Here is an 18,528-nt window from a genome sequence, read left to right as displayed (position 1 = left end):
CCAGTTGTTAGGGTTCCTGTTACCATCTGAATTATGCAAACAATTTGCTTGAGTTTATAGATGAGCTGGGGCAGAATAACGTTGGGTTTTTTCCTAGCCAAAGCGTTTCAGTGTGCTAGTGTTTTAGCATGTTTCTCAGCCTCAATCTGCTACACAAGTGGATCCATGCTGTGCTCTTTTGGGACGGCATGCTGTCAAGTGTGGCCTTTTCCAGGCCACGCTGGAAACTCGGAGATGTCGGGATGCTGGTGAGGTGCTGACCTTGCATGGGGGGCCCTAGAATGGGCATGAAGGCCCAAGGGGTCACCAAGCCTGGGGCTGGGGCTGGAGGCAGTGCGTGCCCAGCCCACGCGTGTGTGGTCGAGGAGCTCTCCGGAACCTCCGCGAGAGGGAAGCGGAGACGTTCCTGGTGTAGCGGGGCCGCTCAGGCTGAAGATGCTGATTGCTGTTTGGAGGCCAGACACCACCGCGATGGGCTCTGTGGAAGGAATGATAAACATTGGCTCTTCCCAGCGGCTGTCAGGGAGGCTAACTGACTTTCCCACGGCCAGTGTCGAGGCGGGATTAGCAGCTGGGTGTCCCTGGCCCCCGGCCCTGGGCGTGCGCTGCCGCCGATTGCATAACCCGGAGGGAACACACGGCCGTGGGGCCGCTGCCGCCTGCGCGTCCCCGTGGGAGCGAGCCCTGGGCCAGAGCTCCCGCCGCTCCCCATCGTGACTTGGGTGGGAGTGGGTCAGTTGGAGCTGGGGTCTCCCAGGGAGCTTCGTGGATGCCTGAGAAAAGAGCCAGCGCTCTCTCTAAGCCACGTGCTGGGGAATGAGCCCAGGCCAGACCGTTAGATGCTAGAGAAGCCCTGTAATCATGACATCTGGCTTTCCGAGTGCTGTTGTTCAGGGACTCGCTCGCTTTGAGCAGTTAACGCCTTGAGCCTCCTTAGGGTAAAAGCTGGAGGAGGACCAGGTACGGTAGTTTTACTGGCAGTAAAACTTCAGCATGACCCTCGTGTTGAAGGTGAGTCTAACCTCCACCATGAAGGTACCTTCTATTACTTCTGTGGGCTGTCAGTTGGGTCTCTGGGGGTACAACCCACGTCCTTTCTGGGCCCTACAGCCAGGCCACAGCTCCTTGCCAGCTCCTGGGGCTGCAGCCCCTCCGGCCCCCGCGGGGCTGTGATCCACCTCTTCTCTTCAGCAATGGCAGTGCAGAATTAACGTCGGGTCTGTAATTTAGCTCAGGACTCTTACGAGATGCAATCTAGCTCTAAAGCCAAGGCCAAATAGTACTAGCATGGGGTCAAGTTCCTGAGGCACACTCTGCCTTTGGGACTAATTTGGGTGCTGAGTAGCTGGGCAGGTATTTACATGTTGCCTACAGAGACCTAGAGGCCTCTGGATCCTATTCTTCTCCCTCAGATCACCTAAAATGGTAAGAATTTTCAAGTGGGATTAAGGTTGTGATCTCTAGGGAGGGGAGTGGACATCTGGTAGGAGTCCCGTCTGTATTAATAGCCTCCGTTTAAATGTATGTTATCAAACGGGGCAGCTCCTTATCGGCCAAGAGACTGTGAACTCTGTTACCTAAGGGGCTGCTGGTGGCTTTGGGCTGCTAATCATGGCTTTCCACAGGCACACAGGTAAAGTGGGCGTGCGGCCGGGTGTTATGGGAGAAGCCCTGTGCTTGCAACGCCTGGGAAATGGGGGAGGAAGGTTTTGCTAACCGGCTCCTGCACCAGAGAAATAACACTTTTGAACACAGTCTTAAGCCTCAGCAATCTGCAGCTGTAATTAACGATGGCAAGTGGGCTTGCAACCAGTGTGGGGGACTGGCACTGGGAGTGCAGCTGTGGTTGACGCCTCATCTGTTTTGTAAAATTCATTGGATGGTAAGTGCTTTTGTACCTGCTGCCCTGGAAAGGTTGGGGCTCAGCTGTTATTTGAGGAAGACTAGGTGAAAATGGGGGATGATGCTCCTCCTTGCAGGAAGCTTGCTGTGGCAGTTATTGCAGTGAGCACGTAGAAGCCCAGTGTGTAAACCCAGATGACTTGGTCTGCTCTGGTGGGAAGTTTGTGGTTACTCCCACTTCTCTGTGTTTGTCTTGTAGATCAAACAGGCTGACCCCTCACCAGTGACAGGAAAACTTTAACTTTTGCTTCCCATTAACACTGCCAGGAATCTTGAGAGCATGTTTTTCGTTTCCCCCACGTCATGCAGATGTGTTGTGTCTTCCCATCCGTGACTAAACTCCTCTAGACCTCCAATTACAGACAATTGGATGCTCTTTGGGATTTTTAAATGCTTATCTGATTCTTAGAAGCTAACCATGTATGTGTGTGTGTCCAGCACGCATTTACAGCCCTACATCACAATGTACAATGGCAGTGCCATTGCACCTCTTGATGAGACACAGCTCAAGGGGTGGATGTGCCTGGGGAGAGGGTGTCAAGTTTGGGGCACAGATCCTGTGGGCATCAAACCGAGCTGCTGCACACCAGGAGCCAGTGGTGCTCACGAGACTTGGTTTGGAACATAAAGCCCCTTCAAAAGTGGGGAGGAAAGTCACAGTGTGGAGGCACGAGCATGAGGCTTCTTGCATGACATGTAACCACTTAGGATTTGCTTGTGTGACGCAGATATACACTATGCAAAGTATCTTTCTGAGCAAATTCTGACTTCTGTGGATTTTTAAACATCTCAAAGGTGTTTAAAAAGAGCGACCAATTAAAATGCAAGAAGACATCTATTTTTTGAACTTCAGCCCACCAGACTGACTGATGCTGTAGCGTCCTTTCATTATACCCTCAGCTGTACCTTTGTTTTCTTCCTCATCGCTCTCCGGGGCGAGGACCCACGGATTTGATGTTGTGCTGTCATATAAAATGCTGAAGTGTCTTCTGAGCAGACGCTGAGGTCGGAGTGCTGCCACCACCAAGTTTTAGCGCAGCGTCCGCTCCCGCGCCCCGCGGGGAGCCCCGCTCTCCGGGACAGCTGCGTGGGGTACGGTAGTGCCTGCCCCGGGGGGGGGGTGAATCCTCCGCAGCAGGAGAAGGGCTCATGTGAACACCGGGAGCCTTGTTAGCCTTAGCTGAGCTCTGTATTAAGTGCAAAATCAAGCCCTGGGGGAAGTGTTTGCAGGGCTGGAGCAGTGTGGTGTTTTTTTAATAGAACGTCCCTGCTTCCCTGGGGAACTGTGAAGGTTTAATGATGATTGAGATGTGCTCAGACATGGTGGCAATAGGACTGTAGGGAATGTTTTTGGCAGCCTCCCGAGGAACTTGGAGCTGTTCTTGTTCTAAATAAAGAAGCTTCCATTTTATCAACAGACTAATTTTTGAATTATAGAGTATGAGACTCGCACGTGTCCCAGCCTGGCAATGGGAGAGCACAGCTCTCCACTTGTTACTGCCAGCCCTCCCAGCAAAAATGACCTGCAAATAACTTCTTTCATTCTTTTCTTTGTCTTTGCAACTGTTTGTTGCCCAGGACAGCGTGCCAGTGACCTTGAGGTGCAGTCCTGAGTGTTGCTTTGCGTTTTGGATTAATGGGACCCTTCTTTTAAGGGTATTTCCTGGTATTTATAGCAGACCACGGGGCATTGCATAGAGGAATGCTGAGAATAGTAACTCAGGTGACAGGCCAGGGGGTGCCAGGTTGTGAGCTGAAATAGGCAGGGGCAGCCAATGCCTGGGGTGCGGGGGCTGTGTGTACTCAGTCTGCTGAGAAAAATAAACCTGATGGATTCAAAAAGCAATTGCTCTTTTCCTTCCCTGTTGCAGTAGAATATGCAGCTGTGTGTAGGGTAGAGGGTTAACACCTTCAGCTTCATCTTGTTTCCTAAAGGGCAGGACAATCTGTAAAGTTTAAGTACAGTTTCCCTGGTTGTTTTTAGAGACCACACTTCAAGTTCTTCCATGGTGGTTTATCACATTTAAACATGTTCCCCAGAGACATTAACACATATCCTGTGCTAAGCACTTTGCTTATCAGCTAGGCTTCAGTTCCTCTTGCTGAGTTCTTTGGTTTCATTTGTGTGCAAACCACTTCTGCCTTTGGGAACCGGGAGGAACCAGCCCAGGGGTGATGGGAGAGACAGGGGATTGTGTTAATGCAATAGCTCTTGTGGGGGGACATTTCTCAGGTCTGTACCCTTTCCATCCCAAAGCTTGCCATGCTGACCCTGACTGCTGGCTGGGACAGCCCTGTGACTGCTCCACAGCGTGCTGTCAATGTGCCTTGAGGTGCGTGGAAGCTGGTGGAGCACAAACATTTGAGATCTTTATTTGAAAGATGGAAGACGTGGTTGTCCAAGGGCTGAGAGGCTGCTTTTGAAAAGCAGCAGATGCTCTCTGGGGACAAGTGGCTAACTGGCACCTCTGCGGTCAGGTAGATGTTGGGGTTGAATTCCAGTGGGTCTTTGTGCCAAATACCCTGATACTTGAGAAGGCCACTGCTCTGGCCAGCCGCCCTCAGGCTGTAGCCAAATCCATCAGGGTGCTACATTTAGACAGCACCCTGCCAGGGCTGGTGGGAGAGGGACACCTTAGTTAAAAGGGGGCTTAGTTTCTGGCAGTGTTGCTGGAGTTTTCTTGAGCTCTTGTTTTTATTGAGGGTCCTCTAGGCTATTTAAGGACGGGCATACGCTGCACTTAACCCTCTCCCAAGCAGCCTGTGCTCTCTTCTCACCTGCTTCTCTCCAGAAGCACATCCTCTGCACATGGATGTCAGCCTGGGACTGAGAATAATTCTGATCTGTCCATACTTCTCCTCTGTTTTCTAAATCCCCTTCTCCGACCCCAGAGTCAAGCTGAAATGGGTTTTGGAGAAGCGCATGTCCTCAGGGTACGTGATTCTCCTGGGGTTACACAGGAGACACTTGACCAGGCTGTCAGCTCAGAGACGCTGTGGTCTGGTGTAAAGCTACAGCTAAAGAGACTCTGTTCAAACAACTTCCAAGCTAAAACACCTGCTGTTGCTTTAATCCCACCACTGTGAAATGAAGCTCAAAGGTACGGCGCTTATGGTTTTAGTGGTCAGTCTGATGAGTGCTTACCCTGAGCACTGAGTTTTGTGCTGCTGGAGCATGGTGGTACCACTGGTGCGAATCCCCGCTGCGTGCTCGACAGCTGCGGCGCAGCTTGCATGGGGAAGCTATGCAGCGTGCGCTAAAATAAAGGCCCCAAGGAGTCGTGGTTTTTCCATATACCCAGTGTGCACTTAGGTTCGTGACTTGCCAGTTTTCCAGAGAGCAAAGTCAGGCCAGGGTTAAAGTACCTGGAAGCTCTGGAAAGTTGTTAAGCTGTAGAGACCTGGTGCAGCTGGAGGGTGAACAGGTTATTAAGGAGATAAGCATCTCCAAAACCATAATTTGCTGCCAACCAGGCTTTAGAAGATGTATATATATATTTTTTTATTTTTTTTAAAGAGCACAACAAATACATATTCTCTCTACTTTCTGTAAGAAGAGACAGGACTGCTTAAGGGTACAGCAGTAGGATACTAAATGCTTCTTCCCCAGGGCAGCAGAGCTCTGAAGTCTCCGTGGACATTTGCTCCACCCTGGGAAAATGAGCTAATGGTCCCAGTACAGCTGCTACTGGTGTGGGGCCTCATTCTGCCATGGACTGGCACCTTTCAGGGCTCTCGTGCACCAGCCCCTGGGTGGGCTGCTCCCGTGGGAGGGTTGTAGGAGATGGTCTGGCTGACGTGGGCTCTCAGCATGGCACGAGTGAGCAGAGATCGTGAGCAGCCAGCACATTTGTTGGGACAACATGGACAGCGTTTGCATCCTCGTTGCAGGCAAGGAGATAGAGGTGCCTTTCCTGGGTCTAGATCAGGATAGAGATGATACCACTGAGGGCAGAAAACTCCTGCAAGAGCTTTTCTTCTTCCTGGAAGAAAATTCACGCTTCAGCCTGTGTAGGAGTGGGGGGCCTTTTGGTCCGTGAGATGGCACGAGGCAGGCAGAAGCTGGCCTGCCTGCCTGCACAGCTCAGCTCCTGGGGCTGTCAGGCGCAGTGTTAATTTGTCTGTGGAGCTCCAAAGCTGCTGTGATAAATGTGTGTCTCCCATTAGCACATGATGCGTTATATGGGAACACGGGATTATGTTACTCCCTGAGCCATATGTTCACGATTATGTGTTCTGGTTGAAAGCAACCCTAAACCCGACATCAGGAACGTTTCGATACCATTTGCCCTGGACTCTGTGCAATTGCATTTCTGCTAAATAAAACCCACTTGCTTGATAAAGCTCTGCAGAGCTGGCCGTGGCTCACATAGTTTCCATGCTTCCCAGCTGTTTGTTTGTTTCATTTACTTGAACCGGTACAAACACAACCCTTGGCGTAGTTGTCAGCAGGACGTGGCCGCCTCCTGACCTTAGCAAGGCGGCATTTCCAGACCTTGGTCCCCATAGACCACGATTCCTGCCAGCTTGGCCTCCAGCCTGCTTCTGTAAGTTTTAGGGGAAGGGTGTGAACCGGGTTCCCACCTCTGCTGCAGCCTCCCGGTGCGATGTTCTATCTGTCAAGACTCTCCGACTTGCTTTCTGCAAGAGAAATGCTCCAACTTGTTCTGGCCTGATGTTATCGAAAGGGTGACAAAGGGGGGAGACAGTGAGATGACTCTTGGATTTTAAGATCTGCAAAGTAACAGTGCGAGTCCAATCTCCCACCCCAGCATCTTCCACTGCCCGTCCAGCAGCCTCCCGAGCTCAGAGATGAGGCAGAAGAGCTCTGAAATAACAGCAAAATGTTCATTTGCAGGCAGGCACCTCCCTGGGCTTTGCGCATGGCTATGTCAGGGCTGCTCACGGTGTTCTGCCAACAGCAGGGTACTCTGAAAGAAGAAGAACAACAGAAAAAAAAAAAAAAAAAAAAAAAAGGGGTGGCAGAGGAGATGGCGAAGGCAGCAGCTTGTTGCTGCGGTGCCTGGGCAGTGCCAGGAGCTGCTGGGTTTGATGTGCGTGTGTCTGAGGTGTGCTGACACCGGCACCTCTGCTGCGAGGCCCCGGCGGCTCCTCTGCCAGCCCGGGGATTTCTCCTGCTGGCAGGCTGGGCCCCGCAGTTGATGGGACATCTAGAATTACCGGGGTGGGCAAGTCCCCCAGGAAAAGCTGTGTAAACAGGTCCCCGTGCCCTAACAACACGGCGGTCCTGCCCGCTCAGCACCCTGTGGCCGAGCCCAACAGGGTCCCGTGGGCCCTCCCTTGCCATGAGGGCACGGCCGGGAATGATGTACCCTCTCCACACCCCCAAAAAACCCCCAAGCCCTGGTGCAGTTTATAAAGGTGCTGTGCTGGGGGGCTTGGAGCAGCACGGCTGGAAGGAGCAGCCGTCGCGCTGCTGAGCTCCGTCGGGAGCAGGAAGCAAAGCAGCCCCAGGATTTGGGAGCTTGGTGGGGTGGTCGGGGTGAAGCTACGCCGTGGAGGTGCTGATGGCCTCCCCCCCAGCAGGAAGCAGCAGCAATTTATCCAGCCTGACCGCATCCTTCTCCCTTTCCCGCCCTGTGCTGGCGCTGCAAGCTCCATCAGGAAAAGAATAATTAAATTTCCTCTTGGCGGCCCCCGTTGCCAAACCGCTGCCGAAACTCCCGTCCAGTTGCTGATGGTGCAGAAAGTTCAGGGCTGGGCCCTGGGTTGTGGGAGGTGCAGGGGGAAGGGGGGCTCTGCCGTGCTGGGGGCTGTGGGGGGGAGGCACGAGTGGCAGGGCCAGGGATGGAGCCGCTTTTCTGGGACTTCCCAGGCACGTGTAAAACTGCCCGAGCTTTTGCCCCCTGGCAGGAGTGTTGCTGGCTTCCTGCGAGGAAGGGCGTGGGGGAATGGAGGGAGCCGTTAGCAGAAGGGATCTGGGATGCTGAGACCGGGTGTGTGTGCAGGCTGGGGTGGGTGCCTGGGGAGGAAGCGTGAGCGTGCACCTCCGGCCAAAGTGGAAAATCCTCTGGTCAAGAGCTCCCCACACCCACTGATGTTCTGGCTACGGTGGGACACCATGCCTTGGCAGAACCCTGCTGACATGAACTAAAGTATCTTAACATGTAGGGAGATCTCCTCTTGTTTTTTATTTATTTTTTTTTTTTTTTCCCCCCTCATTACTTTATACGTAAAAGCCCGGTGAAAAGAGGCAGCTGGAAGCTGCCCAACTATCCAGCACAAAAGGCCTCGGAGGGCTGCAGCTGGCTGCGGGCTTAGGCTGAAAACATGGAAACTATTCTGCTCTGCTCGTGGTCGGCGGTGATTTCCGCGCAGGAATTACGCGGCACCTCAGCCAGGACCTCGCCGAGGCCTGCAGTGGGCCTGGCCATCACGGACTAAGCGGCTATCAGTGAGTGATTAGGTGTCATCATCCTTGCTTGACGTGAAATATGTAAATAAACCAGTCTAGCATCCTTCCTCTTAAGAAGGTGATGGGCAAAGGCTGGCGCGGGACTCTGCTCTCATTGCCAGCGAGCAAACTTTGCAGCACGGTGCTCGCAGCGAGTTGGACCTCAGGAAGGCAGAGCACTGGGTTTTTGTGCTTGGCCAGAACTGCTGTAGGCAGAAATCTAGCATTCATAGCTTGGATGGCTATTAAGGGAACTGAAAATATTCGTGTTACTAATGCATTGCTGTATTGGGTTTGTGTGGCCGGGTTTTGGTAGGGGGAGGGCCACAGGGGTGGCTGCTAGGAGAAGCTGCCAGAAGCTTCCCCCAAGTCTGCTGGAGCCAAGGCCAGCCAGCTCTGAGATGGACCTGCTGCTGGCCAAGGCCGAGCCCAGCAGCGATGGTGGGAGCACCTCTGGGAGAATGTATTTAAAAACAGGGAAAAAAAAAAAAAAAATCCCCCTGTGCAACAGCAGCGGGAGAGAGGAGTTGAGAATATGTGAGAGCAACAACTCTGCAGCCCCCAAGGTCAGTAGGGGAGGAGGTGCTCCAGGCATGGGAGCAGATTCCCCTGCAGCCCGTGGGGAGGCAGGCTGTGCTCTGTACCCGTGGGGGAGCAGATCCCCACCTGCAGCCCGTGGGGGACCCCAGGCTGGAGCAGGGGGATGCCCCAAGGAAGGCTGTGACCCCGTGGGAAGCCCGTGCTGGAGCAGACTCCTGGCAGGATCCGTGACCCCGTGGGGAGAGGAGCCCAGGCTGGAGCAGGTTTGCTGGCAGGACTGGTGAGCCCGTGGGGGACCCACGCTGGGAACTGTGTTCCTGAAGGGCTGCACCCCGAGGGGGGGACCCACACGGGGGCAGTTCGTGAAGGACTGTAGCCCGTGGGAAGGACCCGTGTTGAAGTTTGTGAAGGACTGTCTCCCATGGGAGGGACCCCACGCTGGAGCAGGGGAAGAGTGTGAGGGTTCCTCCCCTGAGGAGGAAGGAGCAGCAGAGACACTGTGTGGTGAGCTGACAGCACCCCCCATCCCCCAGTGCCATGCTGGGGGAGGGAGGAGGTAGAGAATTTGGGAGTAAAGTTAAGCCTGGGATAAGGGAGGGGTGGAGGGAAGGCATTTTAACATTTAGTTTTTCTCATTATCCTACTCTGGTGATAAATTAAACTAATTTCCCCAACTCAAGTCTGTTTTGCCCGTAATGGTAATTGCTGAGCTCTCCCTGTCCTTATCTCGACCCACGAGACTTTCGTTGTATTTTCTCTCCCCTGTCCAGTGGAGGAGGGGGGTGAGAGGGTGGCTTTGGCGGGACCTGGTGTCCAGCCACTGCAATTGCTTATTGCTATCTGCAGCAGCAAGCGCAGTGCTTGCAGGAGGCAGGGTGGCCCCTGCCCTTGCTGAGCTCCAGAGCACACCCAGGAGTCGGCCCTGTAGCCCGCATTTTTCTGAGACTTCACGGTTATTTCTCTATCTGCAGCCTAAATGTCAGTTCGGGACCTGGGACATCCAAGCTGCCTCCTTTAGCAGGTGTATGAGTTCGTGATGTGACAAAACCCAGGTTGTCTACTGCACCCAGCCTCGCTGAGCGTGGTGGTTTGTTAGCCAAATCTAGACCCTAAAGACAAAGCTGGAGGCATCTGGAAGAGACCAGTGCAGCTGGTAGAGAGCTGTCATGTTTATATTATGAACTACTGAGCTGCCTGATACAAAAATTGTCCGAACGGTGCTGGCAGCGAAGCTGCTTCCTCTACCAACAAGCCCTTGAGGAGCGTGACATCACCACATGCTCGTTGCTGAGCCATCTTCCTGATATTTTTTATTTGCACGGACCCAAGAAGCTGGAGCAGTTATCGGGGCTTCAGTGCTGTAACTTCACCCTCTTTCCTCTTGCAGGGCCTGGCAGTTACACCGTGGGCACCATGTCGGAGCGCTTTGACTGCTTCTACTGCCGTGACCCGCTGCACGGGAAGAAGTACGTGCAGAAAGAGGGCCGCCACTGCTGCGTCAAGTGCTTTGAGAAGATCTGTGCCAACACCTGCATCGAGTGCAAGAAACCCATCGGAGCCGACTCCAAGGTGAGTGCTGAGCAGTTAAATGGGTAATGCGGACAGGCTGGTGCTGACGACCCTCCCATTTGTTTTCTTGGCTCTGGTCTGTGAGCTTCTGGGTGAAAACAAGTTCTCTTGAGAGTCCTCTGGCTGATGGGCCTTGTGCTCCTTGGGCAAAGAGCTCAGAGGCGCTGGGGCACTGCAGTAGGGATGCTCACGATGGGCTGGTTTTGCACAGGAGGCAATTTCAGGATCTAGAGTCAGCCACGTGAACTGCTTCAAATGCTAATTTGTCCTGAAGAGAGAGTACTGCAGGTAACCGGGCCTGCACAGGACTTGCAGAAAACTCATCTTCTGGGCAAAGCGCTCGGGATCTTAGGATCTGATTTTTGTCACTTTGTCAAACGTTTATTGCTTCGTGTTTGTGGCAGTAATAATGTACAGCTGAGCGACAGCAAACTTGACAACCAGAGCAGCCCACAGTTAGAGAAATGTCCAATCTCAAAGGGGTTGGTTCAAAGCTCCTGCTACCCTGAAAGCCCCAAAGCGATTGTGTCAGTGAGTCTGGTTCAATGTCCTTCCCTTAACTGCCTGCACCTCCAACCACCGAACGCCGACGTGCTTAGGAACCAACGAATCTGTCCTTTGCTGCCCAGGCTGCCGAGGCAGCAGCCGGGTTTTAGGGCTGTTCGGCAAGAGAAGGGCTTTATCGCTCCCTCTGCTTCTGTTCGTTCCAGGAGTTGCATTTCAAGAACCGTTACTGGCATGACACCTGCTTCCGCTGCTTCAAGTGCTATACGTCCCTGGTCAATGAGCCCTTCATGCTAAGGGAGAACAACAAGGTTTGGTGTAGCAACTGCACTGCCACCGCGGACGCACCCAGGTGTAAGGGCTGCTTCAAGCCCATTATTGCAGGTACTGGTGCCAGGGAGAGCGGGACAAACGTCTGCTGCCCTCGGGCAAAACCCTGGCAGCTGCTCAAGCTGGGGGGGGGCTGCAGTTAGGGGTATGGGCGTCATAGTGGAAGGCCGGAGCACCACAAAATGGTGCAGGTTTTGACTGGTGCTCTCATCCATTCTACTCAAGTCTTGAAAGGCTGCTTTGCAGTTAACCCTCACGTGGAGTTCACCCCAGTAGTTAGCCTTAAAGCATTTCCAGCAAAAGCTTTGCCCTGTAAATCAAGGTTATGTTCTCAGAACAGCTCAGGCACCTGCCTGACAAGTATTTTAAGAAAACCTAGGTGGCCCTGGCTAAAGTCAGACGGAGAAAACAGCTCATCCCTTGTCCACGTTGCAATTGAAGCCCGGGCATAGGTATGGGCAGGTCTGGCCTACAGACACGTTACACTGCACAGGGTGGGGAGTTTGTCACAAGGCTGAAATCCCACATAACAGCTTATTTCTGTTTGTTGTAGGAGACCAAAACGTTGAGTACAAGAAGATGGTCTGGCATAAGGACTGTTTCACTTGCAGCCAGTGCAAGCAAGTGATTGGATCCGGGAGCTTCTTCCCCAAGGGTGATGACTTCTACTGTGTCTCCTGCCATGAGCATAAGTTTGCCAAGACCTGTGCTAAATGCAAGAACGTAAGTCCTTCCGCTTTGCAAAGGCAGCTGCCAGAAGTAGCCCTTTCCTTCCTTGAGATACTGGTGGAAGCAGCTGGTGGTGCAATAATGTGAGAGTTAATGGCTCCTGCACGTTACAGTAGCTGAGCAGGGGCTGTAGGGTTATCTGATGGCAACTCTGCTGGAGCCAAGCGGGCACTGGCCTTGCACTTGATTTGGGGATCGTTTAAGCTCTCTAGTAGGTACTGTGTATTCAAGCAATAAAACAGTATTTTATAAAATAGCTGGTTTACGAGTTTTGCGACGGATTAGTGCAGAATTGCAGAATCACTGCAGGTAAAATAAACTATTACAAAAACTCCATGCACCCAGGATTCGGGGCTAGTGGAACTCAAGTGCGCTGCACTATTTAACGAAAACTTTCAAGAGATCATCTCCATGACAAAGCCCTGCTGCCCTACACCCCATGCCTGCATCACATCTCTCCCTACCGCTTCTGAAACACATCTCTGCTCTTTGCCTCTTAGCCCATCACTTCTGGAGGCCTCACTTACCAGGAACAGCCTTGGCATTCCGAGTGTTTCATTTGCTCCAACTGCAAGAAGCAACTGGGCGGGAAGCGCTTCACAGCCGTAGAGGATAATTTTTACTGTGTTGACTGCTACAAGGAGTGTGTTGCCAAGAAGTGTGCTGGCTGCAAGAATCCTATTACAGGTACGTTGCATTAAATGCAGCTCGAGGGCAGTGGGTGCTTCAGGTCAGAACAGCGATCCCCAAAGACCTGCAGTTACGAGGCTGCTAATGCCAGAAGCAGGTCTGCTACCCCCGAGCCCCATCCCAGCAATTTTACACGTGAGCTAACGATAAGCTACGTGTGTTTGCTGGATGGAGTCTGAGTTATGCAACTGAGCTCTTCACTCTTTGCATGCCTCAAATCCACCTCCTTTGGAACTTCCCCAATTAGAACTGCTCCCACCTCTCTTTTAGTCTGGGAACCTCAAGTCTAAAAAGACTGGTGTTTTAGTGCCCCAAAGTGACTTTTACGTGTAAGTGACTGGATTACAAAGCTCAGCACTGAAATGTGGGCCCTATTCCTGCCAGTCCCCTGAGACTTGCATTCCATTCTGCATTTTTGAGCACAGGTCTGAGCCCGTAACAACAAGGTAGGGCGTTCAGCCCAACCTGCCCTTGGTCTACATCTTGGTCTTTCCTTCAGCTTGACTGTTTCCTGGAGAAAGGATCCCAAGGAGGAAACTTATTGCAGAGACAAGCTGCACAAGCCTTATGCTAAGCTGCTTGTTTCTCGAAGAGCAGTGACACTGAGCAGCAAACAGTGTGGTTCAGTTGCACTTCTGGCTAGTGTTTTAGGCATACAACTCTGGTCTGCAAGACTACAGAAGCAGAGGGGGCAGTAAGAATGGGATCTGCTGTCTGGTGGGCTAACCCAGCCAAGGGAAAGCTACTATCGCCGTCCTATAATTGTTTTCTCTCCTAGCAGGATTTGGAAGAGGAACCAGTGTGGTTAACTACGAAGATGAATCCTGGCACGATTATTGTTTCAAATGCACAAAGTGTGCCCGTGGCCTGGCCAACAAGCGCTTTGTTTGCCATAATGGAAAAATTTACTGTGCTGAGTGTCCCAAACGGCTGTAAGGAGCAGACAGCAACTGCTGTAAAATGGATTTTAGAGCCCTGCTTTCCAAAACAGTCCCGGTGAAGGAGCAGGTTTTTGCATGTCAAGAATTTTAACTTTTTCCATTTTAGTACAAAAACTAATGTAGCCTCAATATACCGGGTTTGACTTTTGAAGCTCCTGCAGTACAAAAGCATGTAGTGTTGCAAAACTCTTTGTTTCCAAGTAACTCTTAGTGTAAAGGCTTGAAATGCCCTTAGATGTAGAGATCCACATACCACATAATCTGCATGTGGCTTAAACTAAAACAAAACTAGTTTTAAACTTGTCTGGTATATATTGAAGCTTGGCACTTAAATCAAGAGGGTTTGACAAGGCATGCACCTCAGAAACAGAGATGCAAAGATTGCACCTGGGATCAGAGAGATCCATTATTATGCTTTTACAAGTACAGGTACATTACATACATCACACACCATTAATAGCAGCTCAGTAATAAATACCTTAGCTTACCCTACCCAAGCAAAATGCAGCATGTGTATGGAATGGCTTCATCTTACATATAACAATGTTTTGGCAGTATGATTTAGCTTTAGTTAAGTTTCCATAAACTTGTTTTAGTCTTGATTTCCGCACGGTTTGCCCCAAAGTTTTGCTCATCAGCTTTTTTTACATCGTTGTTTAAAAGAGGCTGTCTATCTACAATTATTAATCCATTAACAAGAAGTGCCTTAGTAGCTCAGACGACGATAGTTCTCCTATCATGTCAGTGTATGTTTTATGAATTAATAAAAATGAGACTAGTGCCTGCTTGGAGTCCTACAGTCTGGAAAATTGTTTTTTCTTTTTGCCATCTTACACGATTGACACCTTTTATGGCTGAGCTACTGAAATCAAGTCTCATACACTGATACTGGCAAAGTAACGAGTCAGCTGTTCTGCCATATCACCCTTAAATATCCGAGGACCAAAGCAACACTTTCCATAAACTATTTTTTTTAATATATAACTGACACTGAACCATCTGCCAAGAACAGCCTGTGTGAAAAAGCCCTTTGGAGAACATATGTACAGCCACTGTCCGTGCATAGATCTCCTACCCTCCAGCAACCCGAATTTAAGGTTTTCTTTCCACTGTAGTGAAATACAGAAATACTTATCAACTAGATGCTGCTCCAGTCATTTCGTTTCATTCACAACCACCTACCAGAAACAAAGAACCCTTGCACGAAAACCCAAAGGCAGCATCTTGCTGTATATTTTTGATGGTCACTGCTCCAGTGTGGTCATGGGGCACTGCTGGCCTCACCCTTAGAACATAAAGATGCTAGTGCTACAAGCAAAAGGCAAAGGCTTACAGTGAAAAGCAAGTTAAAGAATTCAACAGTTATGTCATCAGCATGTACAAACACAGGAAAAGCTGAAGGTGTTTGTTAGTACAAATACCTTCCCAACCACACAAATGCAACAGCCAAAGAGGCTACTGGGTTTGGGAATCTGCAGTGTGGAGTAGTTAGAGCAGTACCAGAGTGCATCTCAAGGCAGGTCAGCTTGGCCAGGGGTTGAAGACTCCTAGTAAGGTAATTACAGAATATTAGCATTACAGAAATAAAGCATTGTTCAACTGCAAAGTTTATTTAACAGTGCACACATATTTACACAGAGCTGTAACAGACTTTTCAACAAACAGTATCAGCACAGAAAAAAATATCGGCTTTTTTTTTTTTGTTAGAATGATTGTCTCTGCCAGAACGAAACAGCTATCATACAAAAATACATTTTTCCTTTGACCTAAGGCACTGCTCTAAAGTCTAAAACGGTTCTACCGTATTCTGAATAGCAAAGAGCGAGAGTGAGGCGGCTGAGGGTTTCCTACTGTAACTGCGGTGTCGAGGAAAGAACACGTTTAGTTCCAGCAAAACCATTTGCATTTAAGCACTGAAAACACAGCTGCCATTTGGATGATTCATTTGACTTGAAGTATCAGCCAATGGTTTATAGCAGGATTTGAGACAGCTATTCTTTAAAGTAATCACTTATCCATTATATCTGTTACAGGAGACATAAGAACAAGACTGCGTTATTACTTTTAGTAGCAATTTTCAGAAGATGCTTAGTTAATCTCTTCATGCTGTAAAAAGCAGGCGAGTTTAGGCTGAATAGATTACTCAGTGAAGGCTTCAGGGGCAGGGAAATATATATGCAGCTTGCAGCCACTGTCATAAAGCTAGAACAGGAACACTTAGAATAATTAACATGAACAAAATATGACTTCAGTGGAATAATACTGTTATGTACACAATAAAATAATACTTCCATAAGTGTAGATAAATAAGTAATTCAAAAGCAAAAACATTTTTAAAAGCATGACATGTTAAACTGCACTATGACAGACATACCTAGGTACTCAACATTTCTGTAATGTATTAGTGCATATGCTGTAAAATATTTTGATGTTTGCCAATAGATTAAAACATTAGTGATGGTACAATACTGCATTTTGAAACTGCCAATATTTTCATGTTAGAAAATAAGGAATTTTTCCATTCAAAATTGAAGATTGTAAATTTTGCATTTTTCTAGGACGTTACAAAGGGAGTTCAGCTTTAACACACGCTGAATGAATCTTATTTCATCAAGTGCCATTTTAGGAAGATGCAAAATCTGGCCAGTAGCTAAGGGGAGCCTCCAGGGGCACGTTGCTGTACATGATACCGATATGGGAGAAAAAAAAAAAAAAAAAGGACTGAAACAGGTTACTGTAAAGTCTGTAAAAGGGAAACAAGTGATATTTAAACAAGGAAATCTTATCTAACAGTTAGCTAAATGAATGGAAAAGGAACATTGGCACAACAGTTTCCCTGAAATGTTTCAAGGTGCAAATCAGAAGTGTGACATCCCTCCCCTGGTGGTTTCTTGTTTGTTTGTTTGTTTGTTTGTTTTTAAATTGAAGATGGATAAAGGTAAACAAGCAGCTTTTCAAAACAAGGCCTTCGGTACTTGATAAAACACTGGATTACTGAAGTGCAATCTGGTTATTTCCAGGTCTCTAGTGTTCACAGTTCTGTCCAAAGAGCAAAGAGAAGAAAACATTTAACCATCACAACTGGGTGTATGCCACATACGTCTGTCATCACTGTCAGTCTACATCCAGGCAGTGAGCACAGAACCACTTGGTTACAGTCCAAAATCAGCACAGTAGCTTCTCTTTTTCTATATATGAATATTAGTTTTCAAAGTTATATACATAATTCTTAAACCAAAGTATGTCTAAACGTTTTCAAGTTCAAAAGTAAAAGGCAACACTTTCTTCACTAAAAAGTTAATGATTTTGATCAGAACAAAATGCGATCAGCTGTATCACATTAAGTCCATCTATTCCCATGGCCCAGTTAATCGTGGCCTCAAGGAAAGTCTCAATAAGGCTACGTACTTTATGGGAATAAAATTCACAAGACGCAGAGTGACAGAGGAGACTCAGGAAACAGTTCAGTCTAGAAAAGTGCTACACTTTAATCAAAAAAAGTGCTACACATCACTTTTAAAGAAAATGTGGATAGCAAGTCTTGTATCTTCCACTACCGTTCATTTCAACTGATCACACAGTCATTTATCTCAGGGAACGAGATCTCCTGCCGTGAGTACGTCCATTTGGGGTTTAGCTCCAACACCAGAGAAATTTAGTCTTACATAAACTAGCTCACTGAAGCCTCTCTGCCACGCTATGCCGTACTGCATCAGGGTCTGGCTTCTCAAGTACATGCGGCTTCAGATACAGCCCTGCTTCTTTCACAGAATTCAGAATATTGTGTGTGCAGCTTTATTACTCCTCCCAGAACGTAAGACAGCCATCTGTGGAATTTAAGGTTGGTGTTACCCCCCTCAGTGAAGTGAAAGCCTATTCTACAGTAAGTAGAGGGGACAGCTAATACCTTGCCAGAGCCTGAAGAGACCTTGTAAGACCGTGCAGGCCAGCATCAAAAAGCTACAGAACATGCCTAGGAGTGGGAGGGTCTTGTCTGTAGAGTTACATCAGACACCTTTTAAACCGTTAGTATCTTCAAAAGTAACATGTGCCATTTAAGAGATCTTAGAAGCAGCCTAAAAATACAACGGATGGGCTTGAGCGCTGGTAGGAGATACAGGAGCATCACAGGGGCTCTGCTGTGTCTTTGGAAGAGCCTTAACGTCAGGCTTTAGCTGCTGTCTAGAGCAGCTCCCTATAAAGGCATCAATTGGTGACTCCTTCTGACAGAATGCAAGTTACAAGCACTAAAGAAAGAGCTTTCCCTCCGGCCTACACATTGGAAAAAGTGCCTTGAAAATAAGAAGCTGAAGTTAAGGCAAGGAGAGTAAAATGCAAGAAAGTTAATTACCTAGCCAGAGGAAGAGACAAATAGGGAAGTCAGCTTGGATTACCTGATGAAGCATCTATAGGTTTGGTCAATGAATTCACTGCACCATCCTCCTCAAAAGCCAATTTGGAACTAGAAGGTATTGTAGCAGCATCATTCAAGTTTTGATTACAGTTACCAGCAGCGATGCTGTCCGAGCTCAGTTTGGTTGACTTGGAATGTACTCCAACGTCAATAAACTCCTCAAAAGTCCATGAACCAGATTTTCCATTAAGATTCTGAATAAGTCCAACTGTATGATCAGCTTCATTAACACCCAACTTCACTGAGTCATCGATAATCATTTCTTTTGCAGGATGGCTAGAAAAAAAAAAAAAAAGAACGGATACTTGTATTAGAGTTTCTGCACGTTTAGCCGTTAGATTGATTACAGGCCAGCCAATTAGCGGTCTGCGTACTTTGGAAAAGACTGACTATCCTGAAGGGAATTCCCAGACAAGCTCCTCCAGCTGCCACAAAGGATCTGCCCTCCAAGAGCCAATAGGGAAGAACGACTCGCCAACACAGCCACTTTTTAC

At 49.1% G+C, this 18,528-nt stretch overlaps 2 protein-coding genes across 5 annotated transcripts in view; one reads left to right on the top strand and one right to left on the bottom strand.

Moving 5' to 3' along the window:
* Nucleotides 1-14,411, top strand: part of FHL1 (four and a half LIM domains 1) — a 33,560-nt gene extending 19,149 nt beyond the window's left edge. The window contains exons 1-6 of one of the 3 annotated variants that reach the window (XM_032993830.2): nt 1,526-1,633; nt 10,245-10,426; nt 11,137-11,314; nt 11,814-11,983; nt 12,490-12,676; nt 13,458-14,411. In XM_032993830.2, coding sequence (XP_032849721.1) covers nt 1,612-1,633; nt 10,245-10,426; nt 11,137-11,314; nt 11,814-11,983; nt 12,490-12,676; nt 13,458-13,615 — 897 coding nt within the window. In that variant the 5' untranslated portion in view covers nt 1,526-1,611 and the 3' untranslated portion in view covers nt 13,616-14,411. Of the gene's footprint in view, nt 1-1,525; nt 1,634-10,244; nt 10,427-11,136; nt 11,315-11,813; nt 11,984-12,489; nt 12,677-13,457 lie in introns of those variants that run through there. The other 2 variants (XM_032993831.2, XM_032993832.2) reach the window with 2 other exon arrangements.
* Nucleotides 14,412-15,209: 798 nt separating this feature from the next.
* The window catches only part of MAP7D3 (MAP7 domain containing 3), a 46,725-nt gene continuing 43,406 nt past the window's right edge, over nt 15,210-18,528 (bottom strand). Inside the window, exons 20-21 of one of the 2 annotated variants that reach the window (XM_042807061.1) lie at nt 18,015-18,310; nt 15,210-17,447 (exon numbers count right to left, since the gene is read on the bottom strand). In XM_042807061.1, the coding sequence (XP_042662995.1) occupies nt 17,419-17,447; nt 18,015-18,310 (325 nt within the window). In that variant the 3' untranslated portion in view covers nt 15,210-17,418. Of the gene's footprint in view, nt 18,311-18,528 lie in introns of both variants that reach the window. The other variant, XM_042807060.1, reaches the window with a different exon arrangement.

This window comes from Tyto alba, unplaced genomic scaffold (assembly GCF_018691265.1).
Source record: "Tyto alba isolate M040663 unplaced genomic scaffold, T.alba_DEE_v4.0 Super-Scaffold_5, whole genome shotgun sequence".
Classification (NCBI taxonomy): Eukaryota; Metazoa; Chordata; class Aves; order Strigiformes; family Tytonidae; genus Tyto; species Tyto alba.
The sequence above is the reverse complement of the archived record's forward strand: the minus strand, read 5'-3'. Positions and strand labels throughout refer to the sequence as shown.